At 49.2% G+C, this 14981-nt stretch overlaps 1 protein-coding gene across 1 annotated transcript in view; it reads right to left on the minus strand.

Annotated features, from left to right (window-relative positions):
- Window positions 1-14981, minus strand: part of SPATA13 (spermatogenesis associated 13) — a 300617-nt gene that overhangs the window by 45739 nt on the left and 239897 nt on the right. Inside the window, exons 4-5 of the mRNA XM_039873049.1 lie at window positions 9732-10094; window positions 7815-7959 (exon numbers count right to left, since the gene is read on the minus strand). Of these exons, the coding sequence (XP_039728983.1) occupies window positions 7815-7959; window positions 9732-10094 (508 nt within the window). The remainder of the gene's footprint in view (window positions 1-7814; window positions 7960-9731; window positions 10095-14981) is intronic.

Below are 14981 nucleotides of genomic sequence, written 5' to 3' on the forward strand. Positions count from 1 at the left end.
TTCTAACTGTAGTCTAAGGGGCAGACCCTGCTCACGCAGTGAGTAACCAGAGTGCGGTGTGCAGTGGTTTTTACTTGCTCCCTTATGGACAGCGGAACCTGGAATTTTTAAAACCTCAGAGCACCTTTTCAAAGCAGTTCCTCCCTCCACCAACCACTGGCCACCTCGGATAGTGCTTCCCGGACAGGCAGCCCAGCGGCCACTTGGGTCATTCTGTCCTTTGTAGATCAAGATGTTATCTGTGACATTTCATGCCTTTAAGGACTTGGTTTGCTGTTGTTGTTGTTGTTGTTTCCCAGTGACAAATGTGAATAGGTGGTTATGACTGAGAAGTTTTTACGACCCCACCGTTATCGACTTAAATTATTACATCATCTAGGTCGCTAGTGGGCTAGGCTGGCTTAATTTGATTCTCTTTACTCGCTTGCAAAAAGTGACTCTAGTCATCAGAAATTAAAATTTAAAAAATTTAAAAATCAAATCAAGCCATAATTTGAGTAATTTAGAAATATTTTTAAAGGCCATAAAAAGTCTAATCATGTTTGTCAACTTCCCATGTTTGTATCTCCTCAGAAAATCATTTTCTCTTTTTTATATTTAGTTATTATTGTACCTAATCTCGTTTCCTCTGTTGTCTGGCATTATTACAAATGACTCGACTATAGTACTTATTGATTAACTAAAAGGCTTTTAAAAATGTAACAAATAGATATATTTTAAAATGGAAGACCCTGATCTACTGACTTGAATGTCATGCTTTGGTACTTTACTCGTGACCCAAAAAGATTCCACTCGAACGTAAGAGCCAAGGACACTAAACGTCCTCCTGTCTGGGAGACAGTTCAGATAATCACTTGGTTTCTATCACAGGAGCAAACTAACCTAAACTCTATGGCGGGATGAGTGGAAAGAGAAGGATGAGAAGACATGAGTATACGATTTTAATAAAGCGATTAAATTCGACTTCTGATCAAAACAGACTCGGTGAGAGAGGAAGTAAGGGAGAGACTTGAAGTAAGTAGGGAGAAATTAAGAGCACAGGTAGACCGCGGTGGAATAAGCTGCCTTGGGTCTAAGAGGAAAGCTTCATGAAAAAAGAAAACAGAAGGCAACAAAACAATTCCGTGAGAGAGAGTTATCAAGGTGTGAGCAGCTCACTAGGACCCCGGGCACACTCACCGAAGGCAACGGAGTTGCTATAGGCGGGCAGCCTGCCACCCATGAGCTTTACAAAAGCAGTTACATAAGTGCCTGTGTGACTCATGACCTGGAGTCCTAAGATTTCGTTACCACACCCACAGGGCCGACAAGCCTAAGGACAGTTCCATGTGATCTGTCTTCACGGTGCACATGGCTAGTTAGGAGATAAGACAAATACTTTAAACAAAGCAGGAGAGAAATAACCAGCGCCAGAAAAGATCAAAAACAGTGCTGGAAAGTTCTGAGAAGAGACAGCTCACTTTCATGTCAAAGAAGTAGGTCTTCGTTTCTTAAAAAGAATATAAATTGCTAATATTCAAATTTCCACATTTTGAGAAAAATTTAGTTGTGAGCATTTCTTGATTTAGAGCACTTGACCAGGGAAGATGAAACATACTTTCATTATTTTTAAAAGCCTTTATTATAGAAAATTTCAAACACAAAAGTAGAAATATTATGAATCCATAATGACCAATATTTTACCAATTTTTTTCCCCGACTATTTCCCAACAAATTTTTGGAATATTTTAAAGCAAAACCTCATATATAGCATTTTATACAAAAAATACTTTGGTATGCACTCATAACAAATAAGGACTTCATAACCTCACTATCATCATTCCCAACTAACAAAATTAACAATAATTCCTTCACTTAATAATACTCAATCCATGTGAAAATTTCCCCTCTTGTCTCAAAATGATCTTTCTACAGCTGATTTGTTGATATCAGAATCCCAACAAGGTTCATGCACTGCCTTCACCAAACATTATTTAGATTAAACCAAAAATACCCATTTGGGTGGCATCCACCAGATTCTGCATTTGATACATGGGCTTATGAAGCCAGGTGTCATTCCAACACTTAGATGGAATATAAACCTGGACCAAGTACTGTCCACTCTTAAGCCATCGAGAGGCCAGCCCCTGGCACGTCCAAAGCCTGAGAGACACAGAGGCTGGGGCTGATCCACCACGTACTTGCCTCCCCTGGGCTGTGCCTCCCAGACACCCATGATGGGAGTGGCAGCAACTTTCATAGGCAATGTCCTGCTGGTCACTCTAGGCAAGGGCGGCCAGTGAGAGAGGCTTCTGTCATGGTGAAGTCCAGGACTCCACGGAGGGGGACATCTGTCACAGGAGCCCAGTTTCTGTGTCGGGCAGCAGGACCAGCTTGGTCACTGGGATGGTCTGGCCCACGTGATCCTGGGCCGTGCTTAACTTATCACAGGGTCCCTGGGAACAAAGCTGATGGGCTACTCCACTCAGGTGTTATTTGATGGGTGTCACAGTAAATCTTGAAATCCGGGGAGTGGAGGTCAGGCCTGAGCCACCACACAGGAGAATCAAGGGCCCTCACTCAGCTCCCGCTTTCAAGGCGATTCCCAGTCCCTGGGGTGGGCATCTCCCCCATTACGATGGCCCCTTCCAGCCTCCTTTCCCCAAGGGGACTCTCCCAGCCTTTTCCCGGTAACTGTGCCCCCAAGAAAGGGGGATCCTCAGGTAGTAAAATCTAAGCGACGGTCCCCCTAGTCCTTTCTGAGGGAAAGGAGAGATGGCCCTGGTGTGGAGTTAGCGTGCGTGGATTCATGGTTAGGGTGACCGGCCTGGGGGAATCTGGGAAGAACAAAACAGGAGAAGGACTGGTCTGGGGAACGAGTATGACCGAATACACCAGAAAACACTCACGACATGAGAAAACGTCTGTCCCGAGTGACCGTGTGGCCCACACGAATCCTACTGCAAAAGAGGCTGTTAGGAACTGTGTGGGTATTATGACCCCCTCTTCAATTTCCATCTCTGTTCCTAGTCATCGTGATGTTTACCCAAGAAAAAAACGGCCATGGTGGCAGAAATGGATGCCAAGCCGGGGCTAAACGCCGCGGGTGTCCCCCTGGGCCAAGTTAATGATATGGTTCCTCTGGGAACCAGATAGCTACTTGTGGGGAGCTGATTACAATGGACCCTTTTCATAATGGAGGGGCTGACGACTGCAATGTGTCCTTACTGGGAAAGGCACTTAGTCCAGATTTGGATCTGTCTCCCTTACCTGTCACACCTCTGCTGCAATCTCGCTGAAGGCCTCGTGCTCTGTGACAGCACCTCACGCACCGTTCTTCCCAAGGACTGCCCGGTGAGAGAAGTGTGGTGACAGGCCGGTGCCCATGGGTGTCCTTAGCTCTATCTGACTTACATCGTCCAGAAACTTGAAATCACAGCAAACTGAGTAATGGCGTGATGAAAACCAAGTTACGGAGGCAGCGTGGGGACGTGTCTTGAAGTTGCGACATGCCCTGGACGGGCCGAGCGCCACGAACCACCGGCTGACACAGAGGTGTTCACCGTAGCCAGAACATACGGACCCAGAGACGAAGGGTAAACACAGGGTTTGCTTCCATGATGACTTAATGATACATTTGCAAAATATTTTCTTCACATCTAGTCACTCCGCTCTGCCAAAACTGGATTTATTCCCCTAAGAGATAAGTCCTTCCAGCGGAATTCGCGGCCCTGGCCCCTCTGAGTTAGACCCGAGGCTGGCACTGCGGGCAGCCCTCTGTGCGCTGGCAAGATGAGCAGCCAAGGAAGACGTGGACATTTCGTGGTCACTGCCACCATCGCTGCTCAGCTGGACAAAGGCAGCAAGCTTCAGACCAGTCTCTTTCTGCCTTTTCTCCCCCAAACTGTGCTTCCTCTGTGAAGCATCAGTCAAAGCACACCACACCCCCGCTGCCAGCGGCTTCCCGCTTCACTTACTGTGACCCCAGCTCTCTCCTGGGACCTGCAATGCCCTTTCTGTCTCGCCCTGGCTGACTGCCCGACTGTGGTGTCCTCTCCCGCCCTGTTTCCTGTGCTCCAGTCGCTCTGGCCTCCTCGCTGCCCCTCAGACACATTCAGCTCCTGCTTATCTTTGGGCATCTGATGTTCCTTCCACTGGGACCTCTCCTGTCCCAGACCTTTACCTCCTGCTCACCTTTCAGTCTCCACTCCAATGTCCCCTCCTGAGAGACACGAGGTCGCCCTCTGCCACTCCCGCTCTCCCTGACTCTCCACCACGAGAGCCACACTCCTCGTTAGCGCTGAGATGACCCCACTGACCGACTCACAGGGTCTGCTAAAATGCTGGAATGTAAACCTTGGGTGACGCTTTATTCCCCGCTGGATCCCCGTGGTGCCCGGCTCACAGAGAGTGCCCCACGCCTTTTTAGAGTCCGACCGAGTTCTGATTAACTGAAAAAGGGGGACAGAGGCGTCATGGCACGTCTAAGCAAGCAGGCCCCCCGACAGTAAGGGCTGCGGCCACCGCAGCTGGCAAAGAACATGGCCAGGAAAAGTGCTGGGCACTTGGAGCCTGCAACAGGGACTCGATGGGCAGAGTCAACACTGCACACGTGGCTGTGCAACACGATGGGAGAGAGGAATTCTCTGTGGCACCTGCGCGTCCACGTACGGTGATTTATTTTCTGTCCCCTCTTCCCCTCTGCCTCTGATCGTTATGATGAGGGCGTGCCGCTTAAGCTTTCCTCTGGGTATAACAACGGACGGGGCGCTGCCACAGCGTGGAGAGGGGACAGATAGCACCCTGGGGGACTTGGAGGTCCCCGTGATGACTGCTGGGCTGTGGGGCGTCTCCCTCGAGAGGGGTAAGAGTGTTCCCATTATACGTGGAATAGGTGCCTCAAGTCGGGATAACGTTCTTTTAAAAATGAGAACTCTCGACCCTGCTTCATTTTTCTTTCCGTAAAGTACTATCTGCTGTGTCACATGGTTCCTGGTTAATGTCTCACCCCTCGCCAGAAAGTAAGTGATTTAGGGGACTTTGTTCGTCCACTGCTGTCACCTGGCACACGGCTGCTGATCGCAGGAGTGAATCGACGGAGAGCCTGTCCAGGATCCCTTCCATGTCCAACACCGCCTGCGTTTCCTTGGGGAATGACCTCCGCTCCACTGTGTCCGCCTTAGTGCACAAGACGCCATGCGCCTGCCTCCTTCTCCCCGTCCGCGTGCCACCAGGTAGCGTGCACGTCCCTGAGCTTCGAGAGTTGCACCCCCTCTCCTGGGACTTGGACTCCTGACTGAGTGACAGGAGGACAGAAGGACGGGCTGGCCCCCTCATCCCCGGGGGTGGCACCACGGCCAGTCTTCCTGACACTCACCTCCCCCAAGCTCCTTCCCCGTGGTTCTTTGGCTCCCGACCGCCGTCCGCTTCCTAGATTGGTGCCCCAGCCCTTCCGTCAACCCTCCCAATAAACCCTCTCTCTGCTTAAGCGGCTCCATTAGTTTTTATTCCTCTCAACAAAAGAACATGAAAATCAAAACAGAACAGAACACTGACTGACGGCACAGAAACAAGCTGTTAGCACGTGCGAGAAATCATCCACACCCTCGGAGGGAGCCAGCCCTGCCAGCACCCCGATCTGACTGCCAGCCCCCAGAACCGAGACAACGAATCTCTGTCACTTAAGACACCCAGGTTTGCTGCTGTGTTATGGCCGCCCCAGCCCACTAATAGAACGTATGTGATTTTATTTCCTTTTTTTCCTCACTTTGGAATTATAGTGGTCCTTTCCCACGCTGTTACAGGGGTTTCCTACTTGTGTTATGGGCTGTTTTGCGACCGTCGCCCGTGTAACACGCCAAGTCAACAGTCTTCTGTGCCGACACCGACACGGATCAACTCTTGTGCTGTCACGCGCGACGCTGTGAGGAACGCCGCGTGCGTGGAGCCGTCCCTCCTTTCGGATACCCTCGATGTACATCGCCGCAAGCTGCCGACTGGGCCGCGGAGACTGGGCACGAGACCTGTGGCTAAACTGCTTTGCAGAAGGAGGACAAGGAACTTGCGCCGTCGCCAAGGATATGCAGGGCATGGGGTTTGAATTCTGAAGGGAAGGAACACCGACGTGTGGTACAGGGCAGGCAGGAAACTCTAGGCAAAGGGAGCAGAGTGACCTGGAGCAGAGGGAGCGCGAGAGCCCGGAGTGGGTGATGGGCGCGCGCGTGGGGAGAGGCACGGGAGAAGCAGGTGGGACGTGACGCTGGCGTCGCAGAAAACCGTCGACGCGTCTAGGAAACCGGGGCTTTATCCCGATGACGATGGAGAAAGTTTGCCAGGAAAGAGCAGAGTCAGAGGGGGCCGGCACTGTGACTCGGGGGGCTGTGAAAGCTCTGCCTGAGGAAGTGATGGGGGAGGGCGGCTGCCCTCTAGCTATTTCCCTTTGCCTTTTGGCTCCGTTGATGGAAGAGGCTAGCCTCGATTCCTCCTGACAAATGCGACACGCGTTAGAAACCAGGCCGACAGGATCAAGGGCGGCGACGTTTCTTCACAACTCACTGATTCTCTGACCTCTCATCGCTTGGCCCTCCCAGGACACCCTCCTCAGCACCTTCTGTGTCAAAATGCATCAGTGACCTCGCCACCATTTCCGGTCACCAGTCATCATCCTCTGTCTTTAGAATGCCTCCCTCGACCAGTGACCCGCACTGCTGTTTTCTTTCCCTTCTCCAGCCCGTCCTGCTTTCCCCTCCCCCTCTCCCTGAAATGTAAGTGCTCTCCAGACCCCTCGGCCTCTTTCAAGTCTCTTGAAGCAGCACGGTTTAAATCTCCCCACTTCGCCCATGTTCAGTCACCACCATCGTGGGGAGACCTTGGCCACACGGCGAGCTAGCAGCTGTGCTGGAACCAGAACCAGGCCCCGAGCTCCTAGGCCCTGCGCTCACGCTCACCACTTGATACTTGGTTTCAAAAGGAAGACAGTAAACCTAGCAACCGAAGCCGAGATCATTAACAGAGTGCTGCTTTTCTTTTAAGCAGTCAGCATAAAACATGGGCCTTGGTATGGAAAATTCTATTTGACTGTTGGCTGAAATCCCATTTCTGCCACTTCCTGGGTGAGTGACTTAGGGCAGTTTATCTGTTTATACCTGGGCCTTTTTACCTGTCAAATAAGAAAAATAAGAGTGTCCACCATGACAAGGAGTTAAGCAGATCAAATGAGGGAATACATCAGAGCGCAGAGGCTGGTGTCTGCCACACCGTAAGTGCTCAGGAAATGCTAGCTCTTGTTCTCGTCCAGTGCACACCAGGCCTTGTCACTGTCACCCGGCCGAGTGGCACTGATGTGAATGTTAGTGTAGGAATTTAAACATCGTCCCCAAAACATGCAGTATTATTTCAAATCAACAAGTAGTGAGTAGGTAGGAGCTGTGTGGGCACATTAACTATGATATTAGATAACTTTTCTTTGGTGTTCAGAGAATCTCAAACACCCAGAAAGAGCTTGGAAAAGGTCAAGGCAGACCCCTGGGGCTCCACCCTCGGTCACATCTCCACCTGCGGGAACCTGGACACCACGAGAGGAGCACACTACTCAAACTTGGGGACACTGTGGTGACGCAGAGAGCGACCCTGGACAGCTGATGGCACAGCCACGCCTGCAGGGCAGCCTGCAGAGAGCCGTCCTCACTCCCGGGCCCACGACGCCCAGGCCCAGAGGCAGGAGGAAAGGGGCACAGTCACCTGGGCACCCCGGCTTCAGAGGGAACAGTCAAAGCGAGGGTTCCACACCAGACTCTCGGAGGGGAGACCTGAACAGGGGGCCCTGGGGGACTCACTGTTGGACGCTCTCATCTGCCGCCGACGTCCCACGCGGTCCAGCCCGATGGGGGTGCTCTGGGAGAACGTGAACGGCCGGAATCGGGCCGAGACCGCTTTGTAGGGCGGCACCTGGTGAGCTGGCACGGGCGGCCTGGCTGCTGCCTACGAAAGGAAAGTAAGAGGCTGTGAGAAGATGCCAGGAAGTGGCAGCTCCTGCGAGCTCTTCACACGCACAGCTGCAAAGAGCTCGGCGCTCTCACCTCGAAGCCACTCACAGATGTGAAATGGTTTCTCCAACTCATGTCGAAGGCTTCGGGCCGCACCGAGGCTCAACGGCAATGAATTCTTCTGACATTTAAATAAATCGGTATCGACCCACCGGCTCTTACCTCACGGCATCACATTTCATCTTATCTGTCAGTGACATACCAACAGGTAACACTCGGTAAAAGCAAAGCGTTAGCTAAGCAGAGGAAAAGCAAATTTAGGAAGTGGTGGCTTTCTCACAGACGCAGAGTCACGACGTTTCTCACAGAGTCACAGAGTCACAGAGTCACAACGCAGAGTCATGACGTTAAGAAGACGCGTTCACAAGAGGAAGCAAGGACAGTGCCCAAGGCCACGGCCAAGATGACGGCTCGTGGCCCTGCCCCTTCCATCTCCCTCACTCAGCCACATGCAGGCACACGATTCTCGTTTACCTAAACTAATGTGACAAGTGAACCTTGATTAAAAGAAGAATTGGCTTCCCACAATTTACCCTGGTCTCTAGAACCATCTCTATGCCCTTCCGATCGTCTGTATTAACTGCCTATATAATTGCATCAAAGGCCAAGCCGGGTCACGCTTTCCTTAGGTTTTCTTAATTATCTTTTCACTCAGTTCCATAAATGAGCTTACAGTGCACACGGTTATCTCACTAAGCGCCTTATTGATGCTCTGAAGTGAAATAACTTCTAAGTGCTTCAGATATTCCCTAAACTGCATTTTGAGTTAAATATATTACAGTTTGCTTTAGTTCAGAATTCGTTCCTAGCACGTAGAGCATCTTAACATGACAAAAAATTTGTGGTATGTTTCAACTTAATTTGTTTTTACCTTAAGAATTCAATTTAATTCAATTAAGCAAGGAGGTTTCGAGTGTTTGCTATAAACAAGGCACTGTGCTGGCCTTTACAGGCAGAATGTAAACATAAAATCCAATACCAATATAAAATTTCCTTTTTAAGAGAATTTTACGAGTTATTTACGATATCAGCTAGCAAGTTTAAAAAATGAAATTGGGCACTAACTAAACTGTTCTGTGAGCCCTTGACCATGGCTGGGGTATTAATCTCGCCAAATAACTGGGCCTTTATTTAAATGTTTTGTGTCCTCAAAGAGCTCTTTGGGTAACTGATAAATACTGGTTGAATTACTACATTATACTAATGGAATGATATTAAGATTTTAATCTATTATTGAAGCCGTTGCAAAGCTGCAACTCAAAAGCAAGAAAATGGCAGAAAAAATTACTTCCTTGTCTCCTAAAAAAATCGATTTCATCTTTGTTTTCTTATCTTTACATTTTTAACACTGGAAGCACCTTATTGACACTTTCTCTTTCAAGAATTTCTTCTTTCAGGAAGCTCACTAATGCACCCTGCCACTTTCCCCTTATTCAAATCTCAGGTGATTTAGAACAAACAGCGGGCTAGTTTCACATATTATTTGAGATCCCAGCAAAGACAGAAGATTAGGAAAAGGCATCCAGATGTCAGATGGTTAGTTGTAAGTCATGCACGTTTGCAAGGTCAGGAAGAAAGGCTGTGAGCAGATGACATCATCCTCGAGTTAGAGAGAAGAACTGAAAGCTGCGTCCTGTTTAGTTTGCGGGGAACAAAGGGCAGGAAGCCAGGGCCCACTGGAGTTGGGAGCAGCACACCAGATCTTACTTGGGTCAGCAGGGTCTCTATTTCTTCTGTCTGGCTGTTCCCATAGAAGCTGACCCCGCCTATCACAGAGACGGGGCGCTTTCTCCGGCCTTTGGCGCAGCCCAGGGCAGCGTTCTGATGCGCAGGGTCCTTGGGCGCCGTGCTCGGCTGCTGGCCACTGTCCACAGTGTCCTCCGTCTGCGGGTCCACAGCAATAGAGTCCTCAGGAATAGACAAGCTCCGGCCGGCCAACTGGCCATAGTCCGAGAGGGGTCGCGGCCTGGGTCTTCTCCCGGAGCCCCACCTCCTCCTGCAGACCCTCTGCAGCCCGGTCCTGTCCTCCTCCTGGGGTGGGTCCCGCCTCCAAGGCTCCTCAGTAGCAACCTTGTCAAATGCGGACAAGTTAGGTGAGCGCCCGTACCCAGGAAGGTATTAAAGAGAAGCTCCGAGTCCACTCCCACCCTCCTCGGCCCCGCCACAAGCCTTTCTTGATTCATTTATTTTAAAATGCTATTTGTTCAAGAGACATAACTGCAGTGTGGATTAAAATAAGCAAATCTATCTTTATTCGAAGGTTGTATTAAAACTAATTTAAATAGTGGTGTCTGCTGACCAATGACCAGCTCTGATAAAAGATACTTAAAAATCTGCACCACAGAGAGTTAATAAAAAGCAATTTTAACTATATTTTGGGTGACAGTGGGGCTGTCACCCAAAATATACACAACAGTAGTGTGGGAGGCAGGCCGACCTGTGGGAGAATGGAAGTGTAATGCTACTCTAAGGTATTGTCTTTCAACAATGTTTGGATATAGAAGGTGCTTTGAGAAGATTAAGTCTGGGTTGTTAGGGCCGGACACTGATTCAACTTAAGTACGCGGGGAGGAGGGGAGGGCACCAAACCAGGATTCGGAAACCGAGGTCCTGCTCCTAGCTGGCTGCGTGAGCATGGACAAGTCACAGCGAACCTTTCAGAATCTCGGATTTCAGACTGGACAGTCCCACAGCTGGAGTGCCTCCGATCCTAAATTAGGCAATACTTTCTAATTTTTCAAGTAACTTTTTCAGAGGCCATGCAGTGTACCAGAAAACGACCCGCGAGGTCTGAAAATGAGCAGATTTCTGTGTAAGTCAGGCTAGCTAGCTTTGTAACCTCCGGCAAGTTTTAACATCTGTGGATTTGGGTCTGTAACTGTTGGTGGGGGCGGTGATGGGTCCTGGTGAGGATGACGAGCAACAACGGTAAATAAAATAGCCCTTATCAGCCGTAGTTAATTATTGCTCTTAGAAAGCACTGCCATCCCGATTCAGCCCTGCCAGGAGATAACCTTTATCTCAGCAGACGCCACAAAATCTGGTCTCCTAGTCTCCCAGGAGGGCTGTGTCGGAGAACCAGGGAGGGAGCCAAAGTCTGCGGCAGGCACCAGCCACGTGCCTGGGCGTCTGGGTGCCTTCGGTTCTTCCGTCTCAATACATTTTAAAGTAAAGTAAAAATAAAAACAGAACCAGGCACAGGGAGAGAACCAGATGAACCAGGAAAGTCACGTGACTGCAGGGCAGGCAGAGCAGGCCGCCCTGGCTTGGAGATGGCCAGCAGGGCTGATGTGGCAGCCCCCGGCAGACCAGTCCAGCCCCACCCACGAGCACTGGCCCAAGAAGTCTCACCTCGTGCCCATCGGTGGCAACTGAGGCCTGAAATGCAGGTCCCCTAATTTCCAATCCGATGTGCCTAAGCGTCCCCTAGGGTCACGTATGAAAACCATGATGAAGAGGAAAGGAAGTAGGGAGGGATTTATACAAGTCAGCCATATTCATGCCCTCATATTCTTCAAATAGGAAAATGGAGACCTAGAGAAGTGAAGTGACTCGCTCAGGGCCACGCAGCCCATTAGCATCAACACTGAAATGTGGGTCTTGTAATTTCTGTTCCTGCGAAATTCTCCCACCATGCCAAGTCGCCTCTGCTCAAAAAAAAAGGGTCCCGACGATCACAATGACCTTGCTATGCACTGGCCCCAACACTCCGGAACGCTATGTTTATTTCATGTCACTACCGAAGGATTCAGAACATAAAAACTGTTTTGAGCTGAAGGTATTTAAAAAACAGGCTTTTTCCTTGAGCTCCCCCATCTGCCTAAAAGCAGAACCTCCCAGAAGAATGCAGTTGTCCTAAGTTCCCTCCCTTGGGATAGAATTTCTTTCTTCCAGCTGGGAAAGAAGGTTCACCTAAAACAGCTATGGTCACAAAACCATCACACCTCCCACCTGTGTTTCCATGGGCCCATTTATCTTCCCTAAAAGTCACTTGTTTTCCCATAAGCACCCTTTCTCCCATATTAAGATGGTAGGTAAGTCCCCAATTCTAACTCCTTCCTGGAGTCACATTCTTCTTGTCTACATTAATAAAAATCTGTCTTTTCTCTTGCAAATCTCTTTGTCAAGTTTGATTCCCACACCCCCAAGCGGTGAACCTAAGAGAATGAAGGAAACGTTTTCCTCTCTGATGCCGCCATGGGAAAATATGAGCGAAATCATGGAAAAGGTAGTATTATTTTCTGCGTTACATATGAAAAACAGGTTATTATGGAGTTTAAATTACTGAGTCAAATGGCACAGGCAACTTAAGCACACGGTGAGACTAAACCCATTTATATCACCACCCTGTGATAAAGTTTCAGAAACAACGTGCTGGAGAAAGAGAAATACAGCAAAACTACGGCAGTGAGGAGCCTGGTCACGACCTCCACGTGTTCGTTTCCACGGATGCAACATGCAGCCTGCTCTTCCTCACTGATGCCGAAGAGAAAGTAAGAAAATGGGTTTGGGAAAACAAGTGGCTGTCCTAGCTGCTCAGGTAACAAATCCTCCTGAGACCAAAACACACTCTGGGAAGTGATGGAGGCCAGGTAAAGGCAGGTGTGCTGAGGGCAGGGCTCGGAGGGCAGAAGTCGCCCGCTGGGTTCCCTTAACGCATCGGTCCCACACAGGGGAGCACCCAAGCGGTAATGCTCCTGGAAGTATTTAAACAGGCCTATTGAAAATGTAAAAGGAGAAACACCCCCTCTAAGTGGTACCAAATGTTCGAGGAATTGCAAAAATTAGTTAACAGAATGACAGATAAAATCGAACCGTCCACTTTACTCCCAGCAGAAGTACAGACGGAAAGACGTAAAATCCCTCCGCTTTAAGCCCACGTTCAAACAGTGATCCTTAGCCGGAAGCGATTTATTTTCTTCGTAGAACAAATCCGAACTCTGATGCATATCCTGAGACTGAATCGTCTTTTAGCAAAGTTTAGGTACTTCTGAAATAGGACCTAGGGTCATCCAGGGTAACGTAGCTTAAGAGTGATCATACCTGGAACACAAACACCCAGCACCACACGCAACACTCTGCGACAAGCTGGAACCTACCCCGGACCCTGCTACAGGAGGCGGCGGCCCACAGACACACTGGAGGACCAGGCAGTTGACCACTTCCATGCTCTCTGAGGTCTCTTCTCGCCTTTAAAACACTGATCGATACATCGGGGGTATCGGTGGCTGTGCCAGAGCTCCGGCAGCCTCTTCTCACAGGCCAGCAGCCTGAGCTTCAGACCAGTACAGGGCTGGAATGGCCAATTCACACCCAAGCCATAAACTTCTGTAAACAGATCTGTCAGTGGGGTGGCTGCCCTTTTAACTCTTGCTTCTCCAAATAGTTTTAAAGTTCTTGCCCCAATCGGCGGTCCTACTTTTTTTTTCTTTCTGATAGACGATTCCTTTATAAAAGTAAAAAGCCAAGGTAGATCTTATTACCTCCAATTAGGTACTTCAAAGCATTTTTTGAAACTACAGTGAGAGTAAATTACTAACCTGAGGAAAAGAGATAGACTCACACGCACCAAAAAACCTTAGGTCATCTATGTCCATTCAGAAGTCTGATCTAAAGTAAGTATACAGTGTCCATCTGCAAGTGTCCTGGGTGGAACTGTGTCCTCCTATAAGATATGTTGAAGCCGTGACACCTCCCCCCCCACACCACCCCCTCCTCCCGGTGCCCCATACCTGTGATCGTGAACTCACTTGGAAATATGGTGTTTGTGGATGTACTGACTTTTAAGATGAAGTCAAACTTGGTTAGGTGAGCCCTACTCCACTGGCTGGTGTCCTTAGGACAAGAGGGAAATTTGGACACAGAAACAGAAGAAAGAAAGCCATGCGAGGACAGAGGCAGCGTCAGGAGATGGGTTTATAAGCCAAGGAAGCCCGAGGCTCTCCCCTGGGACCTGACAGGGAGCTCCGCCCGCCCACCTGGATTTCAGACTTCTGGCCTCTGCATCAGTGAGAAGCAAAGACTGTCATTTTGAGCCATCCGGTTTGTGGTCATTCGTTACAGCCGCTCTAGGAAACTAACAAAGCAAGGTAATTCAGAAGGAAATAATACAGGCAAAAAAATTAAGATGCTCTGTGTAGATTAAAAAAAATAATAAAGCACAGAGACTTTGCTCTGAACAGCCAAAGGGACTCTCTCAAGATGCCACAAATACAATACCAAGCCTCCCAGGTCTCCCAGGCTGTGGAGTCCTGGATCCTGTGGGAAAGGCGGGTGCAGTCACCCCACTGGAGGGGAGAAGGGGAAACACTGTGACAATGTTTACAGGACTGCAACTATGAGAGTGACGAAAGCCACGACTGCCCGTGACATACCAGCCCACACCAGGTGCGTTTTTGTATTTACCCTTCCCAACCGCCCTGGGAGGCGGGAACTATTTGCCCCATTTTACAGTTTAAGACACTGAGGCTAGAATAAATACGATTACCTGCTCAGGTTACCAGACTCACAAGCGGAAGAGGCCCACTGCGCAGCCCAGTCCCTCTCATTTCACAATCTATGTCCTTTCCGCTCTGCATCCTTGGCATCTACTTTTTTAAAAATTAAAGCAAGTGTACTTTTTAAAAAAAATCATAGTTCGCATACAATAGTATGTCAGTTTCAGGTGTACGACATGGCGAGTCGACATTTCTACGCCTTACGGTGTGGCCACCATGGGGGTCTAGTACCATCGTCACCACACGAAGTCACTACACATCACTGACTCTGCGCTCTGCGCTGTACTTCACATCCCATGTCCACATTTTTAAATGCATAAAGTAAAATAGGATTATACAGTGAGCTGGTGATTTTAAAATACCATGATCAAAATATTAAAAGGATTGTGCTATACGTGTAACACGGGAATTGAGAGGAGTAGAGACAGGTCTGCTAATTGTGTGCTCTGAAGCACGAATG

This window comes from Pteropus medius, unplaced genomic scaffold (assembly GCF_902729225.1).
Source record: "Pteropus medius unplaced genomic scaffold, Ma_sr-lr_union100, whole genome shotgun sequence".
In the NCBI taxonomy this organism is placed as follows: Eukaryota; Metazoa; Chordata; class Mammalia; order Chiroptera; family Pteropodidae; genus Pteropus; species Pteropus medius.